The 27,996-nt window shown below is 36.8% G+C and overlaps 2 protein-coding genes across 3 annotated transcripts in view; one reads left to right on the top strand and one right to left on the bottom strand.

The window, feature by feature from the left end:
* Cbr4 (carbonyl reductase 4) overlaps positions 1–27,996 on the top strand; it is a 74,561-nt gene that overhangs the window by 21,116 nt on the left and 25,449 nt on the right. The window lies entirely within an intron of this gene.
* Palld (palladin, cytoskeletal associated protein) overlaps positions 25,821–27,996 on the bottom strand; it is a 359,420-nt gene continuing 357,244 nt past the window's right edge. For both annotated transcript variants that reach the window (XM_027927229.3, XM_027927228.3), the window contains one exon: positions 25,821–27,989. In XM_027927229.3, the coding sequence (XP_027783030.2) occupies positions 27,817–27,989 (173 nt within the window). In that variant the 3' untranslated portion in view covers positions 25,821–27,816. The remainder of the gene's footprint in view (positions 27,990–27,996) is intronic.

The following is a 27,996-nucleotide window of genomic DNA, read 5'->3' on the forward strand; positions in this document are numbered from 1 at the left end:
GGCCGTCTATGGACCAAGACCTCTGAAACCGTGAACCCTCAAATAAACTCTTCCTCCTCTACAGTTGTGCTGGTTGGGTCATTTAGTCACAGCAGTGAAAAAGCTGATTAAAATACTTTGTAATCTTATTTCTGTGAACTCTTGCTAGCTACATTAATTCTAATGTTTCATAGAAGGAAATTGAGGTACAATTTTGTATGGTATGATTTTTGTATTCCTTCCTAACAAAATTAGCCCTTATCCACGTTTCAAGTGTTCTCTAATGGGGTTTTAATGATATGCTGTGTTAAACTTAAGCTGGTATTCCCTTGTTCTTGGCACAACCAAAGATCCTTTTATTGAGGGGATAGCCTAATACTGAGATGGCCTCCATTTTTGATGGTCCATCTATTTACTATGGGATTTTCTCCATTCCTACTAGCTGTACACTCTATAAAAGATCCTTCCTGTAGGACTTCAAAGGATGTTTTAAGAAAGGGTTATTCTCCACAAGATCATCAAGGGAGAAGGATAAATATTATCATTTTTTTTTTTCTTAAGGACTTGAGGTTCTCTATTGAGATGACAGACTAGGAATCTGATCTTTGTTAGTGGAATGGGTAGATGTTGGGTGCAGACTTGTGTGTGATGGATCCATGGTTTTACTCTGGCTAGGTTGACAGAAGTATTGGTCTTTAGAAATACTTCCAGTGTTCCTATCCATTTTGCCACTATTGGTCTGGTCCTTGTTCTTTTCAGATTTTTAGAAGAACTCTGTTGTCAGATTGAACTGGATAAAGTAGTACATGAGTGGGGGTGTGCAGACCTGTTGGAAGCAAACCCATGGGTAAAAGTTAATATAGTCCCCAGTGTTTGTACATACTGAGTTACCAATGATCCTTTAAAAACTCATCATGTTCTTCTATAGGGAGAGAAATGTGAAATGACCTATTACACAGTATTTCAAAAAGATTCAATTTGAGTGCACTTCATGGAGCCACCTTAATCTGTGACAGAGCTGCTACTACTTTATCCCAAGTTAAGTTGGGTTTTTTGACAGATTTTGACAATATTTTTTCTTGAAGTGTGATTCACCCCAGCCTTTCTTGTTGATTGAAGTCTCCAAGAAGAGTATAGTTTCCAGGTAATGTATAGTATTCAAGCCACCTGTTGACTGACAGCTGTGACAAATGAAGATGCATTGTTACTTTGAATTATGTTAGGCCAAATCTTGGGGTAATTTCCTTTGAAAGCGCCTTGAAAATTTTAGATGCTTTTTTCAGAGTAATTTGGATAGGCCTCTATCATCCCAAAAAAGGTAGCTATGAAAACTAACATCTGTAATTTCCCAGGGCTTGGAGCATCTGAATGAAATCAACTTGCCAGTCTTTGGATGAGCCATTCCCCTGAAACTTGTGGACATCCGATGGTTGTACCTCCCTTTAAGTTATTATTTTTGGTACATGTAAGGCATTTTTGATAACAAATTAAACACGTCCCTGAAATCTTACTGTTACTAGAATATGTTCACAAGTCTCCCTGGATGGCAGTATACTGTTATCGTCACCAGAAGGTGGAAAGCCTAGACAATAAAGGGAACCAACTGGTTTTGTAAATTGGGTCCCATAATATATTTCTGTATCCAATGGAGAGTAACATCTTTTGCATAATGAGTACTATTGTAGATATGTTTTATCATAGTCTCCAGAAGGGCTTCTAGGATCAGAAATTCCCTGAGCATTACATTTCTGTCCAAGGCCTGTTTGGTCAAAGGGTAAGCCACATTCCATTACCCTTTCTTTGTCTTTATCAGTATATGAGGGCCTATATATTGCAATATGTCAATTTGGGGAACAAGAGATCCAATTAGAGATATGAAGTCACCAACCCAGAGAACTGCTTGTCATCTTTGTCAGCTTGTTGCTTCCCTTTATTCCCTAGGCTTTCCTCCTCATGGTGGCCAGAATAGTATATTGCTACCTGGGAAGACTTGTGAACATCATCAAATAATAGCAAGATTTAAGGGACATGTTTGATTTCTCTGTTATCTTCAGTAAAATGTACTCTTACCACATGATACCACATGCATTCAGTACCAAAAAGGTATATGGTGAGTTGATGTTTATGTTTATTCCCTTTCCCTCTGCTAGGAAGAGAGCTCTGACAAGGACAATGACTTATGCCTTCTGAGTTGAGCTTTGGGGAGGCAGTGCTTTTGTCCTTAATGTTTTTAAGGTCACTGTTAGCCTGATGCTTCTCTTGGTCTGTAAAGTTGCTCCAGTCTATAATTCTAGTTTGGGGGCAGGAAAAAGGCTGCATAGAGATCTGGCTGACTGGAATAGTTCAATAATCTGCAGGTAATTATGTTAAGGAGGGTGTCAAAGGCCTCATTTGGGAGCAAGGTGGCTAGATTCAATGTGGAGGTAACATGTATTTTCACAATGAGATTGTTCAATAGATTGTCTGGGTATTTTCCCATTCTTGAGGTGAGCCAGTAGCCTCCTTTCTGTTGCTAATCGGAGTAGAAATGATAGGCATGTTCGTGTTCCAAACTTGCCTCAATGTGAATTTTTCTGTATCCTATAGAATGTCACAAATGTCTGTGACCACAGATTCACTAATAGGGAGGCCATCCCTCAGCTGTGTGATCCAGTAGTTTGGAAAAATATGCCACCAGACAAAGCACATATCCTAAGGGCTTAATTAAAACTCTAAGCTCTAATCCTTGTTTTCCATAAACACACAGGTTGAATGGAACACAGGTTGTAATTTCAGGAAGTCCCAGGGTTATTACTTCTTCACCTTCACTGTATCAAAAGGTCCTTTCACATTCCTTAGTCCATCCTATCACCCAAGCCCATGTTCCTTAAGGGTCTCATAAAGTGATTTTACTATAAGCCCATAATTGGGAATTCAAATTAAAAAACACAGCCATCCCCTCAAATCCTCAGTTGCCCGTGGGTTTTGAGAGAATCTACACAGGCAATTGCTGTTTATAGTCAGGCAAAAGGTCTCTGCCCCAGGACAAAGCTAAGCCCAAATATAGGTGTTAATTTAACTTGAGAGATCTCAGGTCTTAGCCAGAACTTACCTAAACAAGGGGAAGGAATTCTTAAAACCTTGGGGCAACACAGTGCACCAGTATTGTTGAGTTGACTGAGTTCTAGGACCTACTATTCAAATGCAAATAGTTCTTGGGATTTGTTTTCTACTCCAAGAAACTCTTAAGACTGGTCTTTATCCCTTGTGTGTCAACCTCTTTAAGGGATATTATTATTATTATTATTTTATTATTAGTTGTTCAAAACATTACAAAGCTCTTGACATATCATATTTCATACATTTGATTCAAGTGGATTATGAACTCCCATTTTTACCCCATATACAGATTGCAGAATCACATTGGTTACATATCCATGTTTTTACATACTGCCATACTAGTGTATGTTGTATTCTGCTGCCCTTCCTATCCTCTACTATCCCCCCTCCCCTTCCCTCCCCTCCCATCTTCTCTCTCTACCCCATCTACTGTAATTCATTTCTCTTTTTTTCCCCTCACTTCCTCTTATATGTAATTTTGTATAACAATGAGGGTCTTCTTCCATTTCCATGCAATTTCTCTTCTCTCTCCCTTTCCCTCCCACCTCAAGGGATATTATTTTGATAGGTACCTTTGCCCCTCCTTTCAGACAGTTTGTATTGGGGAAATATTCTTTGCCTTGTCTTGAGCCCCAACTGCTTTCACAGTGGGTCTTACCTCTTGGTTGATTTCAGGTTGTATTCTTTTCTCCAGGTGTTCCTTGGATTTCAGGAAGGCAAACTGCAAGTTCCAGGCCTGTTCAGGGAGGACTTTAATGAGTTGTCCTGGTAAAAAGGTTATTTGAGCATTTAATTTACAGAGGAGATCTCATCCCAAAAGGGAAGTCAGTTTCTCTGGCATATACCAGAAACTGTGCTTTAGTGTGAGATCCCAAGGTGGAACTCCTAAGGTTGCAAAAGGGATGTTCTTCTCTGAGACTCTCATTATGTGAGTAGTCCATAAAGTTGTTTTTGTTCCAGTTTAGTAGTCAGTACTGAATAAGTAGCACCTGTGTCCTCAAGAAAATCCATTGACTTATTCTCTACTGTCAGTTTTACCTAGGGCTCCTATGGGGAAAATTTCTATGTGGTATCTCAGATCCGAGGATTCCCTTGGGCCTTTTCATTCTGTATCTGAGTATTTTCCATTTTCTGTCGTCTGTGAGCCCCAGTCTCTTTCCTTTTATCCTACTTGTACTTTCTTCAACTTAGGACAGTCTTTTCTTCCCAGTGTCCTTCAATTTTAAGTTAGGCACTTTGATCTTTGCCTAGGGCACCTTATATTTCTTTGAAGGATCTGTTCCTTGCAAGTCTAATGCAGCAGTCAGCAAGGAGGCTTTGCAGTTTGCATCTTTTTTCTTAAGTTGCTCTCCATTTTTAAGCACCTAAATATTATATTCACTAGCTGGGATGGGTTTATCCCCCAAAGTCTCTTAGTTCTTTTTCAGTTTTCTCTTTAATGTGTGGAGTACACTGCCATATAAATGTCATATTTCTTATTCTCATGTTTTCTGACACATCAGGGTTATTTTTATATATATAAAATTATATACACACATATACATACATATATACACACATGTATACATATACACACATATAGACATACATATACATACATACATATACATACACACACATACATACATATACACACACATATGTATCAAACTGCCAGGTATATCCTATCTAGGAATTGAAATGAGTCTTCATTTGTCTTTCGCCATAATTTCTGAATATTGTTGAGATACTTGTGTCTAGGAACCCCCTTTCTTAAACCTAATAGAATGCATCTTAAAATAATGAAAGGAGACGTTTCCCCATCATTTGGACCCCATGCTAGTTCTGCCTTTGGAGCAGCTAGCTGTATTAGCAACATGGGTCCCATTTGGGTCTAAGAGGTGGAGTTGATATGTCTCTCTCTAGCCTTATTCATCACCATTCTTTTATTTCCTGTTTAAAAAATATTCATCAAGTATATATTTCTGTAAGTCTGCTCAAGAAGGGTGATATGTTGCATAGATAGAGGTAAATAATTCTATCATTTGGAGAATCCTGTCTATAGTGAGACCTCTAGTTTTTTTCAAATAAGTCTGATACCAAAAATGGGGTTCTGAGTACAAACTAAACCAACCACTTGCCTGGTTATTAGATCTGAGACAAGGTTTGTCAAAGGAGAAATTGCCTTGCTTTAGGGATGGTTTCCAAGACAAAGTTGTGTGCCCTTGTGGGTTGTGGAAGGTAGTAACATCTCAGAGCCCTTACCCACCCTTTTCCGTGCTTGTATGAGGATAGCCCTGATTCTACAGGCTATCCCATGTCTCTTGGAGGAGGCAGCAGAAATGTTAAAAGTGGAGGAGAGGGGCTGATGGAGTCCTTGAAAGGACTGACATAGGAGGAAGTGGAATCAATGGTGGTTCAGGAATTATGGAGATGGGACAGGGAGTTTAATGCTTGTATTACCTTCTCTTTTTCTTGAGCCTCCTGATAAACCAACTCTCCCACACACTGGTGTTTTTTTCCCCCCCGCATTTTCACTATAAGCTTGCACCTGGTTTTTCTCAATATCTTGGTTCAAGATAAGAAATGCATGTACATAAGTTATCTCATCATCTTTTCTCACTTGGTCACAAAGTAATTCTTGTTAGAAAATAGTGTGATAATTGAATGAACCATTTGAATGACTCCAGGACATACCAAGGCCACACTATGTTACAATAGAATGCTAACTTTTTGTTAGAGGTTCATAACTATAATTAGACCAGTTATTCAAATCTGCTCCATCAGACTTCCCTTGATAGTGCACCTTCCATTCTGAAAACAAAAAAGTGAATTCACAAGTACAGACATGAATGAACCATTTTCTCTTTCCAAACAAGATAACCTTATAGACAGAATTTAAAATGGTTATTTTCTGTGGCAAAAATAACCCAAAAGGAGGGGAAGGGAGTTCCTGCCTGTGCACTGCAGAGTGATTGTTGCCACTCATATGCCAAGTCCTTGTAATAGTCTGTGTTGTTCTGGGGAATTGAGGGGGAAGCTTCCTGGAGCAAATTATTTGGATCACAGCTGCTACACCTGATATGATCCCTTGACTAGGTTAGATTCATAGAGACTGTGGCATTTCATATGCAACTATTGACATGGAGAAGACCTTCCTTTATTATCTGCCAGGAATGGGTTCACATGCACTTGCAGTACTCCAAAGTACATACTTATTGTTTTGCCCCAGGGCTCTATCAGCTATCCTGTTCTGTCACATTATATATAGTTTAAAGGGATCTAGATTGTCAGGACATTCAATAGAACATCATAATTCACTCTACAAATGATGTCATGTTAGTCAATAGCACTCTTTGGCAATACCTTAAACTCTTTTTTGCATTTTCACATTTTTTTCCCCCATCTGCCTAGGCAATCCCACAAAAATACATGGTCAGCTCTTGGCATTCTCTGTGCCCATAGAAAAGCTGAGGATTATATTAGAGTCATATAAAAGGACAGATTGCTTTTACACTGAATTTTTCTCTGAGAAATTGCTTGTTTTGTGGGGAATGGGCGGAAGCTTGGCATTTGAGGAGAGTAGAGGGAGTTTGAATTTGTCATTATGGAGAGTGAAAAGGTGAGAGATGAGCAGAGGAAATCAGTGTAATTGCCAAGTAGTGCTGAGACCCCCTCTGGAGAATGGCTTCCACAACTGAGATGAGGAGAATTTTGTGATTTATGTTTCCCTGCATACTCATTTTTGGAGGTTTTCTAGGGTTAATAATTGCTTTATTTTTTATTTTTCTAGTTTGAATTCTACCCATCATAGTTCTGTCCCCAAGCTCTTCAACAGAACTGTTGAATTTCTCTCAATACCATGGTCTCTCAGTGTTGGTTTGAGACACCCTTCCTGGTGCCACCCAACTCTTTCCGGCTTCAGTTTTGACTAAATGTTTTTTAGTGTGCTGCAGTTTTTGATGTGAGACTTTCCTTTACTACCACCCTAGGTCTTTTGTCTTATTCTATTGTGTATGGCATATTTCCTAAGTAGCAGAGATTACTTGTTTTCCAAAATCCACTTTCCCCTTCTTTCCTAAGAATGGGATCCCCTATTTCTAGTTAAACACATGAATAAAATAAAAACCACATTTCTCAATATTGCAATTAAGGATGGCCATATGATTAAGTTATGACCAATGAAATATAAGTCTAATTGCTTCACAGCAACTCTAGTGTCAAACACAGTGATCAACACATATGCATGATAAATATTGTTGACTTAATAAATCAACATGTTTCCTTAGTCTTAGAGATGCTTTTTTTTTTTCCTTTTCCCCCTCACAGGGAATTTTCCCTGCTTTTTGAAATCTTAATTTTCAAGGCTGTTTTCAAATCCCATATCCTCTAAGTTTTCCTCATTCCCTTTCTCCCCTATTAGAATTATATCTTAAAAAATGTTTTTACCTCAGTTTGAGGAGTTAAAGCCTATATCCATTCTCTTGATGATAGTGATCTCCCTATGGTGGTTATAGTGGCTGAGTTGCTTTGATACAAAGAGTAATGGCTGGTATCCTTTAGAATTTTTAGCATTGCTTTCTAAAACATAGGAGGTCCCTGGCTTACATGGAGAAAAATATCTTGTATTAATTTAGTCTTGATCAACAACAGTCAAGATCCATCTGTGGGCTATGTGTGGACTACATCAGCATCAGAGCCTGGTGAATAGAAGAATCTGGTGTCTGGGAACTTCCAGTGGAAATTTCCTCTGGCCAAGACTGTCCAGACACATTGGGAGCCCTATTTAGGCTCTGTCTGGTCCCACACAACACCGGAGATGGTGTGACCAGCTGCAGCCATAGGGCCTCTCAGAGATGGGTGTGACCTGCTAAGATGCCAGTCAACCTGCTGACTGTGAGAGGTGATGAAGCAAGACTCCACCCCTGGAACCTTATCCCTGCCTTTGATGTACCCCCTTAAATAAACCACAGGAGCCATTTTTTAATTGTCCAGCTTCAGCTCCTGTGTGGGCTGGATCTATCAGGTGCTCTACTTTAAAACTATAATTCTGATTCTTTGTCTTTTGTTCTTCTCTAATTATTTCTGACTTATTTTCTTTCGTGGCTTATACCCTCCTGAGCAGGAAAAAGGACCCCTTGGGGAGGTGCTGGCAGCCTCCCCATAACCTTTCTCTTTTGGACTATACTGTTTAGTTTGAGAGTCTCCTTTTTATATATCTCATTGCCTTGTCCTGTGTCTGGTACCATGACATAAGAAAATAGTTTGATTTTGTAAAATTGAACCGATATTAGAAAGTTGAGGTTAAAATAAAAAGAATTCAAGAGAACATATGCATATTCAGACTCTTTTTTCCCACAGTAGACAAAATTTTAATCATATAGTTGTATAATCATGAAATACAAGCCAGGCAGGTTAGTTGAATGATATTAATGATCAGGGAATTGTGCTATCATGGTTTGGATGACACTTCCCCAGAAACACATTTGCTTGCTTGATTATGCTGGTCAGAGTAAAATTTCCTATATTCTGGATTCTCTTTGTGAATTTTAACATTCTTTGTCTATTATTTGTTTTAGTTTCTTTTTTCCCTCTGGGGACTAAACCCAGGGCCTTGTGCATGCTAAGCACATCCCATACCACTGAGCTATACTCCCAGCCCCAGCATTCCTTTTTCTTGATGGGCCACTTTCTTCTTGATTAGCTATGTTTTCTGTCAGCTGCATTTTGGTTGTTCCTTCCTGGGAATACTGCTACTCACCTTGATTGTACTTGTGTGTTCCCCAAATGTTCTTGGGCACATCATTAAAAAATACCTTTTTCCAGTCAGCTAATTATCTTCTTTGTGTATTGAGACACAGTGATTATATTCTCAGAGCTTTTGGTCTGGGGATGTCCCTCTGTAGCCTATTCTATAGCTGATGTTTCAGTAGCTATTTAGAGTTTATATCGGAGTTTGTGAATTTGCTAATACCTTGGGAACTCAGGCTCTATAATTCTTCTCTCAGTCTATGGGGTATGACATCTGTGTTCTGCTATTTTCTGTAGATGAATAAGTGAGACTGCTTTTAACAGAGTTACCCATCTCATGCCTTTAAGGAACATCTGACTTGAGTGATTTATGGTAAAGTACTTGGAGTTTAAAAATTATTAACATTTTAATTTTCTCTGCTAGTGTGCTATATATCATTAGGATCATTCTGGCTTTGGCAGCAGATGGGTGACCTGGCTCCTCTCCAGATGTTCCTAGGTTCTATTCTTTTTAATAATGGTATCAGTCTCCTAAATCTGAAAACACCACCAGTTTATGCCAGGGCTTGACCATCCACATCTATTCTGAGTCCTTCCTCAGTTCTTTCCATTATTTGTGTGTGTGTGTGGAAAAAAATGGATTTTCAAAGACTTGGATTAAAATTCTCTTTTAGCATGTATGATTTACTTGAGCAGTTGATTTCTCAAAGTGTTGTCTGAGCTTTCCTCTTTTTCACCATATTTCCATTAGCAACCTAGCCATTCTTACAATTTTCATAAATCCAGTGTAACTGACAGTATACAAGTGTATCTTCAGTTCCTTCTTCATAGTTTATATTTAGATATTTAACTATATTCTGAACATATGGTATTGAATATCCTACAGTTCCCTCAAACCAATATGTGTAAGATGGAACTCATTATCCTTCTTTATTAACTAGAAATTTTTCTATTTTCTTATCTTAATGTTCACTTTAGTGGATCAAGTGAGAGATTGATTGTCATTCATAAATCTCTTTTATCCACACATTTAGTCATCATCAGATCTTATTAATTCTAACTACTAAGCAACTCTGAATTCTTCTAATTCTTTCCATCCCAAGATATGCTGACCTGGTCCAGACTTAGAAAGTTATATCAGCAGATATAAAAATGCCTACTTCATAATGTCGTCACCTGCCTTGAGTTATAAAAGCACTGCAAGTTTGATCCACAACTGTGTTTTTCTGATTTTTCAATTAACCTTATTCACTTCTTAATTTATGGTCTTTTTTCATTTTTCTCTTGAGATCTTAGAGGGCATGGTGGAGCAGAACTGCCTACCTCATGATGCCTGGGAGGCAGAGTGAGAGTGTATAAGAGCAGAGAGTGAGTGTGCATGCACAGCAGGATGTCTGGTCCACGTGGCCCAGGTCTTCCAACTAGGCTCCACCTCCTAAAGTTCCCACTACATCCTGATAACACCACTAACTGGGAACTAAGCCTTAACACATGAGCCTTTGGGGAATATTCTAGATCCAAAGTGTAATATTCTGTCCCTCATGCACAAAGGCTTATCCCCATTTCACAAAGCAAAATGCATTCAGTCCATTTTCAAGAGTCTTCATAGTCTTTCAGAGTTCCAGCATGGCTCAGAGGTCTAAGTCCAGAGTCTCCTTTGAGACTTAATGCAACTCTTTAACTGTGAGTCCCTGTAAAAATTAAAAAAAAAAAAAAAAAATAGTAGGACAGGTATAGGTTAAAGGTTACTGTACCAAAAGAGAGGAATGGGGACATAGAAAGGAGAGATGGGACCAAAATGAGACATGAGGCCTGCAGGACAAACATTAAGTCTTGTAGCTCCACATCTGGCATCTGGAGCATGTGATGGTGAGATGTTAGTTCCAATGGGCTTGTGCAGCCCTACCGCTATTGTCTTGCCAGTTGCAGCCCACATGGCTTCCCTCTTGGGCTGGCTCTGCTTGCAACCTGTAGATTTTTTTTGGGAGATGACAAATTCCTAGCATCTCTTAACTTTCTGGGGTCTTTATTGAAGTTTTGGCTTCACTCTCACAGCTTTATGCATCATCTCCTAAGGGGTCACCCATAGGAATTCCAATCCTGCCATGCATTGCCTGGTCTTCTAGGCTTTCCTTTGAAATCCTGATGGAGACCTTCATCATCTTATAATTCTTACATTCTGCATGTCTGTAAAGCTGCCCTACATGGATGACACCAAGGTCTCCTGACCATTGGAGCAGCAGCCAGGCTTTCTTGGACCATGGTTACAGTAGCCTCTGCCTAGATGGTTGAGCATATTGAAAGGAATCTTGGGGAAAGAACTTCCTAGGTGGCCTTGTGGGATCAAGATATCCAGGGGTTCTCTTTTCAAAGGAAAATATGTTAAATTTCACTTTCCCCTTGAGCCTGTGATGGGTGGGGTCTGGCCAATTCCTGAGATGCCTTCAAAGGCATCTTCTATTGTCTAAGTGCAAACTTGTCTTCTTTTTAATGGCACTATTCTCTTTAGCAACCACATTCTCCTTGGTCTTTAAACACACTCTTGTCAAACTGCAAGTTTTTACTTTGCTCTTTGTTCCCAATTCTTACTGTAAATCTGGCTAAAAGTAGCCTGCAATACCCATGTCATTGCCTGAATGCTGCACTGCCTTGAAATTTCCTCCATCAGATTAAATGAGTTCATTATCTTTAAACTTGGCCTTATGCAAAGTCCCAGGACATGGGCAGAATGTGGATGTTGTAGGGACAAATGAGGCAAGGCACTGAAGATAGTAGGAAACAGTTTTATTTGGCTGCAGCCAGGTTCAGAGGGCAGAGCCTTTGCTGTAATCAATCAATCCCCTGAACCCTGAGTTCAGGTAGTTTCAGAACTTTATACCCAGCATGTAAGGGGAGGGGCTTAGAAGTTCACAGTCTGTAGAAGTTCACATAAAGGCAGCTTTTTCTTTTACTGTTCTGGGCAAGTTAACTCTTCAAGGACAACACCTGAGAAGGGGAGAACTTCTTCTCCCCTTTCTTTCCTCCCCCTGCCAGCTGTTACCATGGAGCCCAATTGGTAACTTCTCTTATCTTAAAAATGTAGACAACTCTGTGAAGCCCCAGCTCAAGGCCAGAGGCCTTGTTTACACATTTCTACAAACTACTATACTAGATACATGTTTATGAAAAACTAGTAAGGGGGTGTCCAGCACCTGGAGTGCTGATTTCTTCCCGGCCAGTGGCCAAGTAAAACAGGGCAACACAAAAATTGGAAGTTTATTTACATTGAACCGTTTTGTAGAGACTCTTTTGCGGAATAGTCCTAAAATCAGCCATGGTGAAGATTTCTGGGGAAGCCCAGTTAAGACTTTTCTGTGGAAAAACGAGGTGCCACTACATAGTCAAATTCTTTGCCAGAATGTAGCACAAACAGCCAGTAGTCCAATTCCTAAAAAGAGTTCTCATTTCCATCTGAAACCTCATAAACACAGTCTAGTGTCCGTATTTCTATCAGCACTCTGGTCTTACTTAAACCAGAATTGCCCATTAAGCTCTGCTCACATCATTCTAGGACTTCTCTAGCCTGCATCTTCAAAACCAGCTCTGAAGACTTGTGAACCACATAGTCAAGTATAGTCATAGCCATGACCCCACTACTTCATTCTGTGTTAGTCAGCTTCTCATTCTGTTAGTCAACTCTGTGGAAAAATTCTTGAAAAAGAACTGAAAGGAGAAATGATTTATTTTGGCTCACAGTTTCAGAGATTTTAGTCCATGGTTGGCTGGCTCCATTGCTATGGCCTGTGTCATGGCAGAGATACATGGTGGAGCAGAGCTGCTTTCAAATGGTGGCTTGGAAAGGTGGGAGAGGATGCCAGGGACAAAATATATCCTTCCAAGGCAAGTCCCCAGTGACCCTTCTCTCTAGGAGGCCTCACCTCCTAAAGTTTCCATCATATTCCAGTAGTGCCACCATCTGGGTACAAAGCCTGAAGCCCAGGAGGCTTTGGGGGCCATTCCAGGTCCAAACTCTAACACGGTTCTTACTAGGGTGAGATAGCATCTCACTGTGGTTTTGATTTACATTTATCCGTGGCAGCTAATGATATTGAGTATTTTTTCATAAATTGGTTGTTTTATTTTCTTTTTCTAGGAAGTGTCCATTCATATAATTTGTCCACTTCTTAATTGGATTATTTTTTTCTTACTCATTTTTTTGAGTTTCTTATATATTCTGGATAATAATCTTTAAACAGTTGAGTTACTTTGCAGAAAATTTCTTCCATTTGGTAAGTTGTCTTTTCACTGTTTTTATTGTTTCTTTTCTGGTAGAATCTTCTTAGTTTGACATAATCTCATGTGTCTATTTTATTTTGCTGCTGGTGCTTTTGGGGGTCTTACCCTCCCAAATCATTGCTTATATTAATGTCTTAAAGGGTTTTCTATGTTTTCTTCTAGCAGTTTTATAGTTTCTGGTCTTATATTTAGGTCTTTGATCTATTTTGGGCTGATATTTGTGTTTGATGAGAAATAAGGGTCAGTTTCTATCTTTTGCATACAAATATCTAGTTTTCCTAGCATCATTTATTGAAGAGGCTGTTATTTCTCCAATGTATTTATTTTAGTCAGTTTTTTCGTTGCTGTTACTAAAAGACCGAACCAGAACAATTTTAGAGGAGGAAAATGTTCTTTGGGAGCTCACATTTTCAGAGGTCTCAGTCCATAGACAGCCAGCTCCATTCCTCAGGGTGAGGAAGAACATCATGGGAGAAGAGTGTGCAGAGGGAAGCAGCTCCCATGATTTTCAGGAGAGGGAGAGGGGAGGGGGAGAGGGAGGGAGGGAGGGAGGGGGAGAGAGAGGGAGGGGGAGAGAGAGAGAGAGAGAGGGAGGGAGGGAGGGGGAGAGAGAGAAGGAGAGAGAGAAGGAGAGAGAGAGAGAGACTGACTCTCAATAATTTCTCCATTTTTGGTGCCTTGTCAAGAATCACTTCACTGTAAACGCATGACATTTTTCTGGGCACTCTGTTGTAGTCCATTGGTCTATGTGTTTTTATGCCAAGACCATACAGTTCCTTATTACTATGGCTTGGTAGCATATTTGAAGTCAGGAAGTGTGATACCTCTGGATTTGTTCTTTTGCTCAACATTCCTTTGGCTATTGAGGTCCTTTGTGCTTCTATTTGATTTTTAGGATGTTTTTTCCTTGTGCTGTGAAGAATGTCACTGATGTCTTAATGGAGATTGCACTGAATCTGTAAATTGCCTTTGGTAGTATCTACATTTTAACAAAATTAATTCTTCCAGTCCATGAACATAAGATTTCTTTCCTCTGTGTGTGTGTGTGTGTGTGTGTGTGTGTGTTTTCAATTTCTTTCATCCTAATTGTGTAACTTCCATTGTAGAGGCCATTTTTTTCTTTGTTCAAATTTATTGCTAGGTATTTTATTTCATTTTTTGTAGTTATTATGAATGGGATTGCTTTCATGATTTCAGCAATCTCATTGATATGTATATAAACACTATTGATTTTTATATTTTTATTTTGTATCCTTCAGTTTTACTGAATTTGTTCCAGTTTTGATGGAGTCTTTAGGTTTTTCTGTATATAAGATCATACCATATGCAAAGAGAGATAATTTGACTTCTCCCCATTCCTGTTTGCATACTGTTTATTTTTTTATCTTGCCTAATTGCTCTGGCTAAGTCTTGTACTCTGTTGAATAAGAGTGACAAGAATGGACATCTTTGGCTTGTTCAGATCTTAGAAGAAAAGCTTGCAGCTTTTTTCTATTCAGTATGATGTTGGCTGTGGATTTGTTATATAGAGTCTTTATTATGTTGAGGTATGTTTCTTCTATACCTGATTTGTTCAGAGTTTGATCATGAAGGCATATTAAATTTTATGAATGCTTTGTCTATATCTATTGAGATAATTATAGGATTTTTGTCCTTCATTTTGTTGATGTGATATATTATGTGTACTGATTTGCATATATTTGGACATTCTTGCATCTCTGGAATAAATCCTACTTGATCATGATGAGTAATCTGTTTGATGTGATGTTGAATTCGATTTCCTAGTATTTTGTTGAGAATTTTTGCATCTATCGAAGATCTTGGTTTCTAGCTTTGTTTTTGTTGTTGCTACCCTATATATTAAAATTATTAGTTAACTCATGTTCTCCACTAGATTGTGCAGTCGTGGAGTATGTATTATATTTTCTCTGTGCAGTATTTCTGCTTCCTTGGTTTGGTACATGGCAACAGTAGACACTAGAGAAATGTTTTTTTACATAAAAATCAAAAGGAAAGTTGTCAACTTTGAGCTAATATGGCTATATGTATTTATGAAATAATAACTCTATTGTAAAAATTACTCTTTTCCACCAAATGTACAAAAAAGAAAAAGTTCTGCTTCTGGAATAGCAGCAAACAATAGCAAAATGGGAATAAATTCTATTTCCAATAATATCAAAACCCATAACATTTAAGAATAAGTTTAACAGAAGTATACAACTTCTGCATTGAAAATTACAGAATATTGATTGCTGAGAGAAATTAAAGTTCTGAATAGAGAAATGTACTATATTTTTGGATTGGAAGACTCAAAAATTGTTAAGATGTTAGTTTTCTCTAAATTGATCCACATATAGATTCAGTCTAATCTCAATCAGAATTCCAGGAGTGTTTTTAATAAGTGCAAATTGAAAAGCTGATTTTTAAAATTTATATGGAAATGTACATAGATTCGCCAAAGTAATTTAATAGAAGGTGAACAAAATTGGAAAAATTATATTACCTCATTGGATAAATTATACCTGTAATGCCATGTAATCAAGAAAATAGCGTTCCACTGATTTAGATCAGTGGAACTAAAGAGAGAATCCAGGAGTGGATCCACATAAGGGCAGTCAATTGATGATTTTTTTTTTTTTTTTTAACAAAAACACTAAGGCAATTCAATGAAGAAAGGAAAGACTTTGAGCAGATGGTGTTGGAACAACTGGATAGTCATGTGGAAAAAACACCTTAACCCCCACTTCACACTGTACACAAAAATTAATTTTAAATAATCAAGGCATATATATATATATATATATATATATATATATATATATATATGAATTATAAAATTCCTGAAAACCAATATAGGAAAAACGTTGTGACCATGGAGTAGGCAAAGATTTCTTAGATAAAACACAAAAAGCCTAAAAGATTGGTAAATTGGGTTTATTGAAATCAAGAAATTTTGGGGCTCGGGTTGTGGCTCAGTGGTAGAGCACTTGCCTGGCATGTGTGAGGCACTGGATTTGATCCTCAGCACCACATAAAAATAAAGGTATTATGTCCATCTACAACTACAAAATATTAAAAAAGATATCAAGAAATTTTTATTTCCCAAAGAAACTTCCAAAGATATGAAATGAAAAAGGGGGCTCAGGGGTAGAGCACTTGCCCAGCATGTGTGAAGCCTTTGACTTGGTCCCCTGTATCCTGCAAAAAGTAACCAACCAAACAAAAATTTAGGAAAAGGAAATGAAAAAAGTGAGTTATAGTCTAGGAGAAATTATTTGTGAAACATTTGTTTGTTTGAAAAAAAAAGACATCTGAAATATATAACAAATTTTTACAAGTAAATAAGGAAGCAGTGAAATAAATAATGGCCCAAAGATTTGACTACTTCACAGAAGATATATGAATGGTCTTATATACAAGAAAATGTGCTCAATATCTGTAGTCATCAAAGAAATGCAAAATTAAAACCACAGTGGGATATCACCAGATACCTAGGAGAATGACAGAAATGAAGAAGACTTACAATAACAGTTGAAGATATGGCACAACTGGGACATTTTTATGCTGCTGGTGAGAGTGCAAAGTGCTACAAACTCTTTGAAAAACCATTTGGCAGCATCTTAAAAAGTTGAACACAAAACAGCTATTCTGTTCCTAGATATAAATAAAAATATATGTCCACACAAAGGTTTGAACATTATTGTTCATGGTAGCACTATTCATAATAACCAGAGTTATAAGCAGTGCACATATTCATTATTGAGAGTGAATTAACAAAAAATAATATTCCTACACAATGGAATATTAACAACACAAAAAGAACTCCAGCTACTTATACACATGATGAAATGCAAAATATTTATGCTAAGTAAAAGAAGCCAGATTTATAAGGGTACATACTGCCTTATTCCAGTCAGATATAGTTATGGAAAATGGGAACTAATCTATAACAACAGAAAACAGACCAGTAGTAGTCTGGACCTGGAGGTGGAGAAAGGGATGTTCTACAAAAGGGCTAGAGAAAACTTTTCAAAGTGATGTAAATATTTTGTATTTTGCTTGTGGTAGCAGCTTCATTGCTGTACCTGTCTTAAAAATTCATCAGATTATATATTTTAAATGATAAATTATGCTTTGATAAAACAGGTAAAAGAAAAACGGACTATGGTGGTAGGGGAGGTGAATTTTGGATGAGGACTCATCTATATATGTTACTAGACAAAGTACTATTCTCGTCTTTTAGTTGGAAGCCTCTTAAATTGTCATAATGGTAAGTCAATTACTTTTGGTTTAATTTAAATAGAACAATTTAATATCAATTTCTTTCTCTGAAAGTTTGCATGGTGAAGACTTCAAATGAATGGTGCTAATGCAATTGGTGTTCAGATTGTATATTGAAGGGACAATTTTTTTTCCTGGAAGTTTCAAAAATCTATGCTTTGCCTTTAAATCATTTTAGATGATTAACATATTTAAATATTTGTGAGTATATTTCAAGTTAATACCTCGTATACTTACCAGGAGTACAACAGGAATCTTGTTTATGTGTGTCTTTACTGGAAATTAAAAAAAAATTTTGTAGTTGTAGATGGACAACATGCCTTTATTTTGTTTGTTTATTATTATTTTTAAATGCGGTGTTACAGATGGAACCCAGTGCCTCAAAGGTGCTAGGCAAGTGCTCCAACATTAAGCTATAGCCATAGCCCTTTACTGGAAATTTGAGTGACCTTTTATACTAACTTTTCATCTCCTAAAAGGTGATTATGTCACTAATTTTTAGCATCCTTCTATAGATTATGTGAAACATCCCAGTATAGGGGTTCATATCGTTTGCAATGAAGCTAGTAGAAAGAAAAGGCCTTTGGAGCCCAAAAGTTCTGGTTTCAAGTTCTAACTCTGTAACTAATTGTGGTTTTGTCAAATTACATTCTCCTCTGAGCCTGTTTCCTCATTGGGAAAAGAGAGTAACACTTTTTAGATTTGAATGAAATAGTATTAAAGTACTAGCCTAAGCCTGGCTGGTGGTAGGTCTTGGTGGTGGTATTCTCATTCCTCTTCTCAGGAATGCTGGTGCGTGCCATCTGAAATTCTCCCAGTGTTGGAAGCATTTGGTTTTGTATTCCTGTTTTTTTTTCCTACTTTTAAAAAATTGGTTCATTGTAGTTATACATAACATTAAGATTCACTTTGATGTAATTATAAAGAATATAATTTGCTCTAATTGAGTCCCCAATATTTTCCCTTTCCCTTCTCCCTCCCCCTTTCCTTTACCTGTACTTTCTGATCTTTCTGCTATTTACTTATAGTTTAGTTTTTTTTAAATTAGTGTCTTGTGAATATACACAATGATGAGATTCACTGTGCTATATTCATATATGTACATAGGAAAGTTAAGTCAGATTCATTCTGCTGTTTATCCTGTCCATAGATCTTCTATTTTGATGCTCCCTGCCTTTTCCCTTCCCCTCTCTCTCCCTTTCCCTCCCTTATTTTGGATTAGCTTCCACATATCAGAGAGAACATTCAACCTTTGGCTTTCTGAGTCTGACTTATTTCACTTAGCAAGATAGTCTCCAGTTCTATCCATTTACCAGCAAATGCATAATTTCATTCTTCTGTATGGCTGAGTCATACTCCATTTTATATACCACCTTTTCTTTATCCATTCTGTTGAAGGGAACCTAGGTTGGTTCCATAGCTTGGCTATTTTGAATTGTGCTGTATATTGATGTGGCTGGGTCCCTATAGTATGGTGATATATTTTCTGGATCTTATTTCTCAAGTCCTATTTTCAGATTTATCTGTTCACCTTGATCTGAAGCATGTGCGTTCTAAACAGTATGATTTCTGGTTTGTTCATAGGATGTTAACCCTGATCTTTATCACCAAGTATACCTCAGAGAGTGAATTCTTATTCTAAAAGCAGTGCTCCTGTGTAGATTGCATTATTTACCCCAGACACTTTAATCCCTTTACTTAAAGGATCAGTTAGAAGTAAATATTTGTGTTCCCTCCGGCTATAAGGGAGCTAGCTGCCAAACAACTGTGTAACTTTCCATGGTTTCCCAAAATCTGACTCTTTTTAATCATATCTTTCCCTGTGACTTTGTTGTACTGAGCTCTGTTAAATCCCTTGTGGCCATTGCTGCTCCTTAGCTGCAGCTTTTATACTCTAGGCCTGGATTCCACAGTCGGCTTGACTAGTCTCTGACAGGCACACATGGTCTCAGTTCTAAGGCTGGTTGTCCCCACTCTTAATATTTGATCTTCAGAGGGGGTGAACTGGGGCAAAGGACAGTGTGTATTCCTACAGAACACTTTGAAGTGCTGCTTTCCACAGCGGCCCTGCTTTGCTTGCCAGTTTTCCACAACTATGAAATGTCTTTTGGTATTTTGAGTGAGAAATGTGACCTAAGCAGCAACTTGAAAGCAATTGAAAAGAAAATTGTAATAACATATAGTATGTTCTGCGGTTTTTGAAAGAGTAACTATTATCCTAGATCAAACAATATCATTTTTATATTGTTTGTTTAAATTTAGTTTTTCTATTATTAGTTACACATTAAAGTAATTTGGAGAGTCATTTTCTTTTTTTAAAAAAATATTTATTTTTTAGGTGTAGTTGGACACAATGCCTTTATTTTATTTACTTATTTTTATGTGGTGCTGAGGATCGAACCCAGGGCCTCGCACATGCTGGGCAAGCGCTCTGCAGCTGAGCTACAGCCCCATCCTCTGGAGAGTCATTTTCTGTTCCTTGTAGAGAACCATTTTAATACAATTTATTTGGTATTAATCTTCTTATTTTAATTAACATATTTCCTGATTTTCAGAATTATACATTATCTATAAACTTCCCACTGAGGGAAATCGAAGATTTACCTCTCTTTGACTAGCATACCTACCACTGCTATGTACAAACATAGTTTCCATCCCCTGTTAAATGAATCTTCTGTCTTTTTTTGGGTTTATTTTTGGGAATCTTCAGTCTTCTTTTTTAAGTTTTTTTTTTTAACCTTTATTTTTGTGGTACTGGGAATTGAACCCAAGGGTGCTCTACCACTGAACTGCATACCCAGCCCTTTATTATTATTACTATTATTATGATTATTTTAAATTTTGAGACAGGGTCTTGCTAAGTTGCTGAGACTGGCCTTCAGCTTTGGTTTTGTTATTTCTAGTTCTGTGAAGAATGTCTTTGGTATTTTGATGGAGACTGCATTGAATTTGAATTTCACTTTTGGTAGTATGGCCATTTTAACAATATTGATTTTTCTAATTTTCATAAACATGAGAGATCTTTTTTTTGTGGTGTGTGAGTGTGTGTGTGTGTGTGTGTGTGTGAGAGAGAGAGAGAGAGAGTGTGAGTGAGTGAGTGAGTTTGAACCCAGGTGCATTTAACCACATCCCCAGCTCTTTTTTTAATGTTTTATTTTGAGACAGGGTCTCACTAAGTTGCTGAAGCTGGCTTTAAACTTGCAACTCTCCTGTCTCAGCCTCCTGAGTCACTGGGATTATGATCTTTCCATTTTGTACTGTCTTTTTTCTATATCGTTTTTCAGTGTTTTAGAATTTTATTGTAGAGGTCTTTCATGCCTTGCTTAGGTTAATTCCTAGGTGTTTTGTTTGAAGTTACTGTAAGTGGGATTATTTCCTGATTTCTTTCTCAGTGAGTTTATTTTGGGTGTATAGAAAAGCTACTGATTTTTGTATGTTGATCTTTATATCCTATTAGTTTGCTGAATTTGTTTATCAGTTCTGACATACTTTTGAGGTAGTATTCAGGTTCTTCTAAGTAGAGAATCATGTCTCTGCAAACAGATAATTTGACTTCCTCCTTTACTATTTGTATTCCTTTTCTTTCTCTTGCTTGATCTTGCTAAAATTTCAAGTACTATATTCATTAAAAGTGGTGAGAGTAGACACCTTTGTCTTATTTGTTACTTTAGAGGAAACACTTTTGTTTTTCCCCATTCACTATGACTTTGGCTATAGCTTTGTTATATATGACTTTTATTAAGTTGTGGTATGATCTCTCTGTACCATGTTTCTTCAAGGCTTTTATCATAAAGACATGTTAAATTTATCAAAGGCTTTTTCTGCATCTACCAAGGTGATTATGTGATTTTTATCTTTGATTCTGTTTATGTGGTATGTTTATTGATTTGTGTATTTTGAACCATCCTCGTGTTCCTGGAATGAAACAAATTTGATCATAGTATATGATCTTTTAAAATGTTGTTGAATTTGATTTGCAAGTATTTTATTGAGGATTTGTGTATCTGTATTCATCAAGGTTATTGATGTATAAGTGGTTTTTTTTGTTGTGTCGTCAGGTTTTGGTAGCAGGGTAATACTGGTTTCATAAAATGACTTTTTTTTTCTTTTTAAACTATTTTAATTTTATTTGACGCATAAATGTCCAAACTTATAGGGTACAGTGTGACATTTAAATATACATATATGTACATATATAGTGAATAATTGTGTTTCTGTGTACATAAGCATCCATGTGTCTGCAAACACAAACAACCTGCTCCTTCCTATTGTTTACAGCAGTATCTGTCTAGAGATGATATGATTTCAAATTTTGTGGGCACAAATCTAGGCAAATTAGGAAGTATTGCTTTTCATGCATTTGCAAAACAAATCTAACATTTGTAAAACATAGTCTAACACTGTTTTATCTTTTGAAATGAGGAAACAGATGACTAGCTTATGGAAAATCTAGACTAGATATTTATAAATTCAAAGCTATGAAGTTGTATTGGTTCTTTTTGAAACAAGCCTTTTCTTTTTTTTTTTTTAATTTTTTAATACTTATTTATTAGTTTTCGGCGGACACAACATCTTTGTTTGTATGTGGTGCTGAGGATCGAACCCTGGCCGCCCGCACGCCAGGCGAGCGCACTACCGCTTGAGCCACATCCCCAGCCCCATGAAACAAGCCTTTTCTAAAGAAGACTAATGACTAATAAAGTGTGAGTGCAGGCACACAGGCAGGAAATTGGATCAAAATCCAACAAATTACGACACAGTCCAGAAGATCTCTTAAGGGTAATGTTCACAGAATGATTTTGAAAAGTTCTTTTCCTCTCTGTTTCATGAGGTACTTTTTTTTTTTAAAAAAATGCCCTTTGGCCAGTAAAGTGTGAGACTTGCTGGGTTAAACAATGTCTTTATTGCAAGGCATAACAGTATTAAACATATTGACGTGTATATCTAATTTCTGAGAGAGGACATACAGTATGTGCTGACAGAATTCTTTTCCCATGGGGCATAAGAGAAACCAACATTCCCTGGAATACATTTGAGGAAATATTGTTATAATAAAATTTATAGATCTATTTGCAATGGTCTTTCCTCCTGACTGTCGGTCTGTCATCAGCATCCTGTCTCCACAGCTTGAAACCTGTGGTGCATTTCATCTTCTTTCCTTCTCTTACCCTCTATGACCAGTTGCTGCTAAGCTATTTTGCTGCTCCCTGTATACTGCATCTTCTGTTGTCCTCTTTCCGTAATCCTTTTCTGGCCTTGAATCCTCACAGCTGTCTTCTCATTCATCTTTCCATGTTGTTTTCCCTCTCACTTAGCCATTACATATCTGCCAATGTAGTCTTTATGAGCTTTTCAGTGTCAACCACCTATGCAAAAACTGTCAGTACCTGTTGTGCCTATGACAAAATACAAACTTCTTAGACTTCTTAGCCTGCCTGGGTGCGACTCTACCCTATTTTTAAAACTTGTGGCAGAAACCTCATAACAAAAATTTAAGTATGCAGTGCACTATTTTTAACTATATGCACATTGTATTGCAGATCTCTAGATCTTTTTCATCTTTCTTTTCTATTTATTGAGTATTTTCTTTTCCCCAGCTCTTGGAAACTACCTTTCTACTTTCATCTAAGAATTTGATTAATTTATGTACCTTATGTAAGTGGAATCATTCAGTATTTATCTTTGAATGGTTTATTTCACTTAGCATGATGTACCTAAATTATCTAAATTATTTGCAACTGCTTCCCAGCATGAACCTTCAGCTAATTATATAGTTAAACATTTTTAAACTCTTAAAAATTTTATCATTTTATGAATTACTTCAAATATGAAGAAAATATGTTGAAAATAATATACTTTCCTATATCTACATTTTTCTGTTTCATATAATTCCACCCTGCTTTTTTTTTTCCTTTTTGGTACCAGGGATTGAACCCAGGAGCACTCAACCACTGAGCCACATCCCCAGCTCTATTTTGTATTTTATTTAGAGTCAGGGTCTCACTGAGTTGCTTAGTACCTCACCATTGTTGAGGCTGGCTTTGAACTCATGATCTTCCTGCCTCAGCCTCCTGAACCACTGGGATTACAGGCAGGCACCACCACACATAGCTCTGTTTCATATAATTCTTTTTTAAAAAAGTAAAAAAAAAATTATGTGTTTTTCTGAAGACCCTCTTATTATGCATCCCTTCCAGAGGAACCACTTCCTGAAATTGGTTTTATTTTCATATATCTTTCAAAAATGTATGTTTTTAAATATTTGTAAAATTGATTTATATAAACAAACCCATACTCTATACATCTTTTTGTAACTTCCTTTTATCACCAAATATTGCTTTTGATATTCATCCATTTTAGGTATAAATCCAATTTTTCACCTTATCTCTTGTAATATTCTGTTGTATGGGTAAATTGTAGTTTATTCCTTCTACTAATGAGCAATTTAGGTTTTTAAAATGTTTTTCCTATACATTGTAGGAGTGAGTACACTTGCCATTGTCTCTTTTTCTATATCTTTGAGTTTCTCTAGGCATGGATCTTAAGTTTTTGTGCTGTTTACCTTCTCGACACTCTAGTATAACTTATGGATTGCTTCTCAAAATAATGTTTGCAAATGCATAAAATGCAAAGAAAATAAATTATTTAAAGTAATTATCAAAGTTTTATCATATAATACACATGGATCCAAGTCACATCATTTACTGGTAGGTCTAATAACTTCCACAAATTTGAAGTACTGCTGAATAGAAATGGTTTTTCAAGATTTGCTGTATTTGTAATATAATTTCTATGGGGACAAGCACAGGTACTTTTATACTATTGTGTTTCCTTGCTTACATTCATAATTGAGGGAAATTTTAAATTTCACCTAGAGGCTAATAATTTTTTTCCCTTCCAAGTTCAAAGTTTTGCTATTCATCCAGTTTTCCTGGTTGTATACATTATGTAACTGAAATAATTTTAACAAATTATTTTAATTTACAAACTATATAGAATAATAACTGACAGTTATTGAACTCTTAGTATGTGCTGGGTACCATGTTAAATTTTACATGCATCGTTATCTCATAAATCTTCACACAAGAAAGAGGTATTAGTTTTTATCTCCATTTTACAGATAAGAAAACTGAAACTTGGAGAGGGAGTCACTTTCTCATGGGTCCCACAGGTCACTCATGATCAACAAAGCTAAGATCCCAATCTTGGTTGGCCAGCTCCAAAACCCAAGTTCTTCATTACCATGTTATAGGATCCATATTTCCATAATGTAAAGAAAATCATACTTTTCATTTTATTAGTCTCTACTACTAGGTTAGCTAAGGTGATTATTGCATTTTTTAAAATCAGAGATAAATTCAGCATTAAAATATATAGTAGATCTTGTAAGCTACAACATAAGAAGGGATAGGGCATTGGGGATAATGTGAAATACCCAGTTCAGGCCTAATTCAAATGTATACATAAAGTTCCATCATAGAGCTTATGTAAAAGATGAATGTTTTCAATTTATGAAGGCTATGAATTACTTACATGACAAGCTTTATCTTTCCCTGCCCCCGTAGTGAGAAAGCTTAAAATGTATTGTCCACCTGTTGTAACTATCTAGATATTAGTGCAATATACAGAGAGATGTATGTGAGAGAGCGAGAGCGTGTGTGTGTGTGTGTGTGTGTGTGTGTGTGTTGCTCATGTCTTGTTCCATTAATGCTTTTCTTATTTTCTTCCTTTGATCTTTATTTCTGTTATCTTGGAATATTTTATGAACCCTTGCAATCCATGGCATTGGTGAACATACATGCATTTACATGACTACATATAACAAATTTGTGTGGTAGGCAGAATTCTAAGATGGTACCCAGTCTCTGTTGTACATACATACACCTTCTCTTAGTCATCTAATCAAACACAAATGTAGGTGCTACCCTGAAGGGATTTTATACATATAATTAAGGTTCCAGATCAGATGACTTTAAGAAAGGGAGATTATCTTGGGGAGCCTGACTCAATCAGGTGCACCTATAAAAGGGACTGGCTCCTTGACAAAAGAGAATCACAGTGTGAGAAGGATCTGATTAGAGGGAGATTCACATTGCTAGCTCTGAAAATGGACAGCACTACCTGGCAAGGAATACAGGTGGCCTTGAAAAGCTGAGTACAGTATCTGCCTGACAGATTAAAGACATCTGTCCTACAATTGCAAGTAACTGAATTCTGTTACAGTCACTTGAACTGGGAGGAACATTTTGAGCTTCCAACTAGAATGCAGCCCAGCTGACACCAATTTTAGTCTTATTGTGAACAGAGAACCCAGATGCATCATGCCCAACTTCTGATATGCAGAACTATGATCATTAGGATGTTGCTTGAAGCTTCTAAAGAAGGTTTTGCTAATTTATTACAGCAGCAGCAGAAAACTAAAACAACTGAATATTTTGCTTCACAAAATTGCACTATTATTTGTTAAATATTTATTGATGTTAAATCCACATTACACCAGCACAACAATCCAAAGTAGTATGATAGTACTTTTTTTTTTTTTTTATAAATACAACATAAAAGGTGGCAAAATAATGCTAGTTAATCCCAAACCCAGCAAATTAGCAAAAAAGTCACATTCAGAACAATTTGGCAATATATGACATAAGTCATAATTCTACAATACAGATATAGGTCCAGGAGACTGTCTGTATAGTATCTTAAACTCCATGTTAGCAATGCATGTAAGTGTGGTAAAAGAAACTTGTACCATGCTGTATAGAACATCTGCCACCTGGTGCTCAAGCCTATTAATCATTTAAAACTTGGTTGGTTGGTGTTCTTACAAAGTAGAAAGCTGTACATGTGAAGCAGTAATATGAAATATATGGGGTGGTATACAGATATAAAATTATTTAAAAAAATACTATGTATGAATTGAGTAACTGAGCTAAGAAAGTTCAACACTTTTATTATAAATAATGAAAGATATATGTGTTCTGCATAAGGAAAATAGTGTTTTCTTTTCATAGCAAAGTACCATTAAAGCCTCATGTTTTATACTATTAGGCCAAATTATTTTTTCTCATTTAAAAATTTTATTGGTTCCGACTTAAAACTATCAAGTCTGGTCAGAATCAACTCAGTCTAGCTGATGCAGAATCGTATGCATTCAAAAAGCAGTCTTTGTAGATATGCCTTTCAAACTACTCAGAACCCAGCACCTTCTTCAGGCAAGGTTTCGCAGCAGCAGGGGAGTGAAATAGCTTCCATTCACCATATCTAGTGCCAATGAAAAAAAATGCATTAAGCACAGACTTGTTTTTGACTCTCCTTAACTCTCCATTTCCATCAAGTACACTAGATTCTACAGGCAATTTCTCATTTATGCCACTCTTGCGGTCTCAATCCATATTCAACTTGCTCTACACATCTAAAATCTTCAACTACTACACAAACTTCAGATAACACTGAAATCTCCATAGCACATGTGCTCCAAACTTCCAACTTGACTTGTGAATGGCAGTGTTTTTTCACCTGCACCTTACGATTAATTCTGAAGAAAACCAAAGAAAAGCCTGGCCTTTGCCACCTCTCCTGCCCCTTCTACTTTTTTCTAAATGAATACAATACAATTGTGCTGGTAGCATTTTCCTTCATTCTCCTCCCTACTCCTTCCAAACCCTCTTTTTCCTCCAAATATACTATATACCTTGGTCATTTGGGCGGTTTGGATGCCTTTTGTGGAATGGACTATAATATATATCTGCTTTACTCACAATACTTTATATTATTTATATTTAAATTAGCCTTTTAATACAGTTTGTAAATAAGCTTCTTACCAAGGTAGCATGAAAAGAGAATACTACACAAAAGAAAAAAAAAGGTTAAGAAGAAAGATATTAACCTTGTTAGAAAACTCTTGGTATTAATAAAAATTAAGGCAAGTAGTTCCTTATGATTTAATATAAAACAGTTTGCAAAGACAAGGCATTTACTTGGATTTCTTTGTCATTTTCTCTTCCTTTTCATCCTTACATATTGCACTTGGTTCACTGTAGCTGTTGAATACACTGCACTTTAGAATCATTGTAGTATCACATTAAACATTTCACGCTATTGTGCTACATAGCACCTATAATTTGTGTTTAAAGGCACTTGTTGATTTATGGTTATTTTTGAACAACTGATTTCCTGTAACATTTTGGCATTTCAGAGCACTTTAATCACGCAATTCCAAGTTTTAAACTGAACAATAAGTGTGAATTTTTTGTGCAATGTGTGTCTTTCTATACGTATCACCTACTTAAACTCTAGTTTGGTATGTCAAGTAAGAAAAATATTATTTTGGTGTTTTTCTTTTTATTTCTTATAGTCAAAGGTATATTTCTGCCTTTTACATAACGTGGTGGAGGAATATGTTGGTCAAGGCAATGGCGGTTTCGGTGTTTCAACTTTAACAACAATGCTGGATCACAGGTCCTCACTTTCTACCAAGCCAGTATTCAGTGTCAGGTGAGATGGGTTGGCTTCAGGTTGGAACGCTGCTTTGATGTCTAGTCCCTGGTCCGAAAGTGCTGCATAGCGACTGGCTGAGGGCCGTACTTTTTTTGGCTTGGTGGTCTGTGGCTGCTGATGCCACTGGGCTACAAA

This window comes from Marmota flaviventris, chromosome 3 (assembly GCF_047511675.1).
Source record: "Marmota flaviventris isolate mMarFla1 chromosome 3, mMarFla1.hap1, whole genome shotgun sequence".
In the NCBI taxonomy this organism is placed as follows: domain Eukaryota; kingdom Metazoa; phylum Chordata; class Mammalia; order Rodentia; family Sciuridae; genus Marmota; species Marmota flaviventris.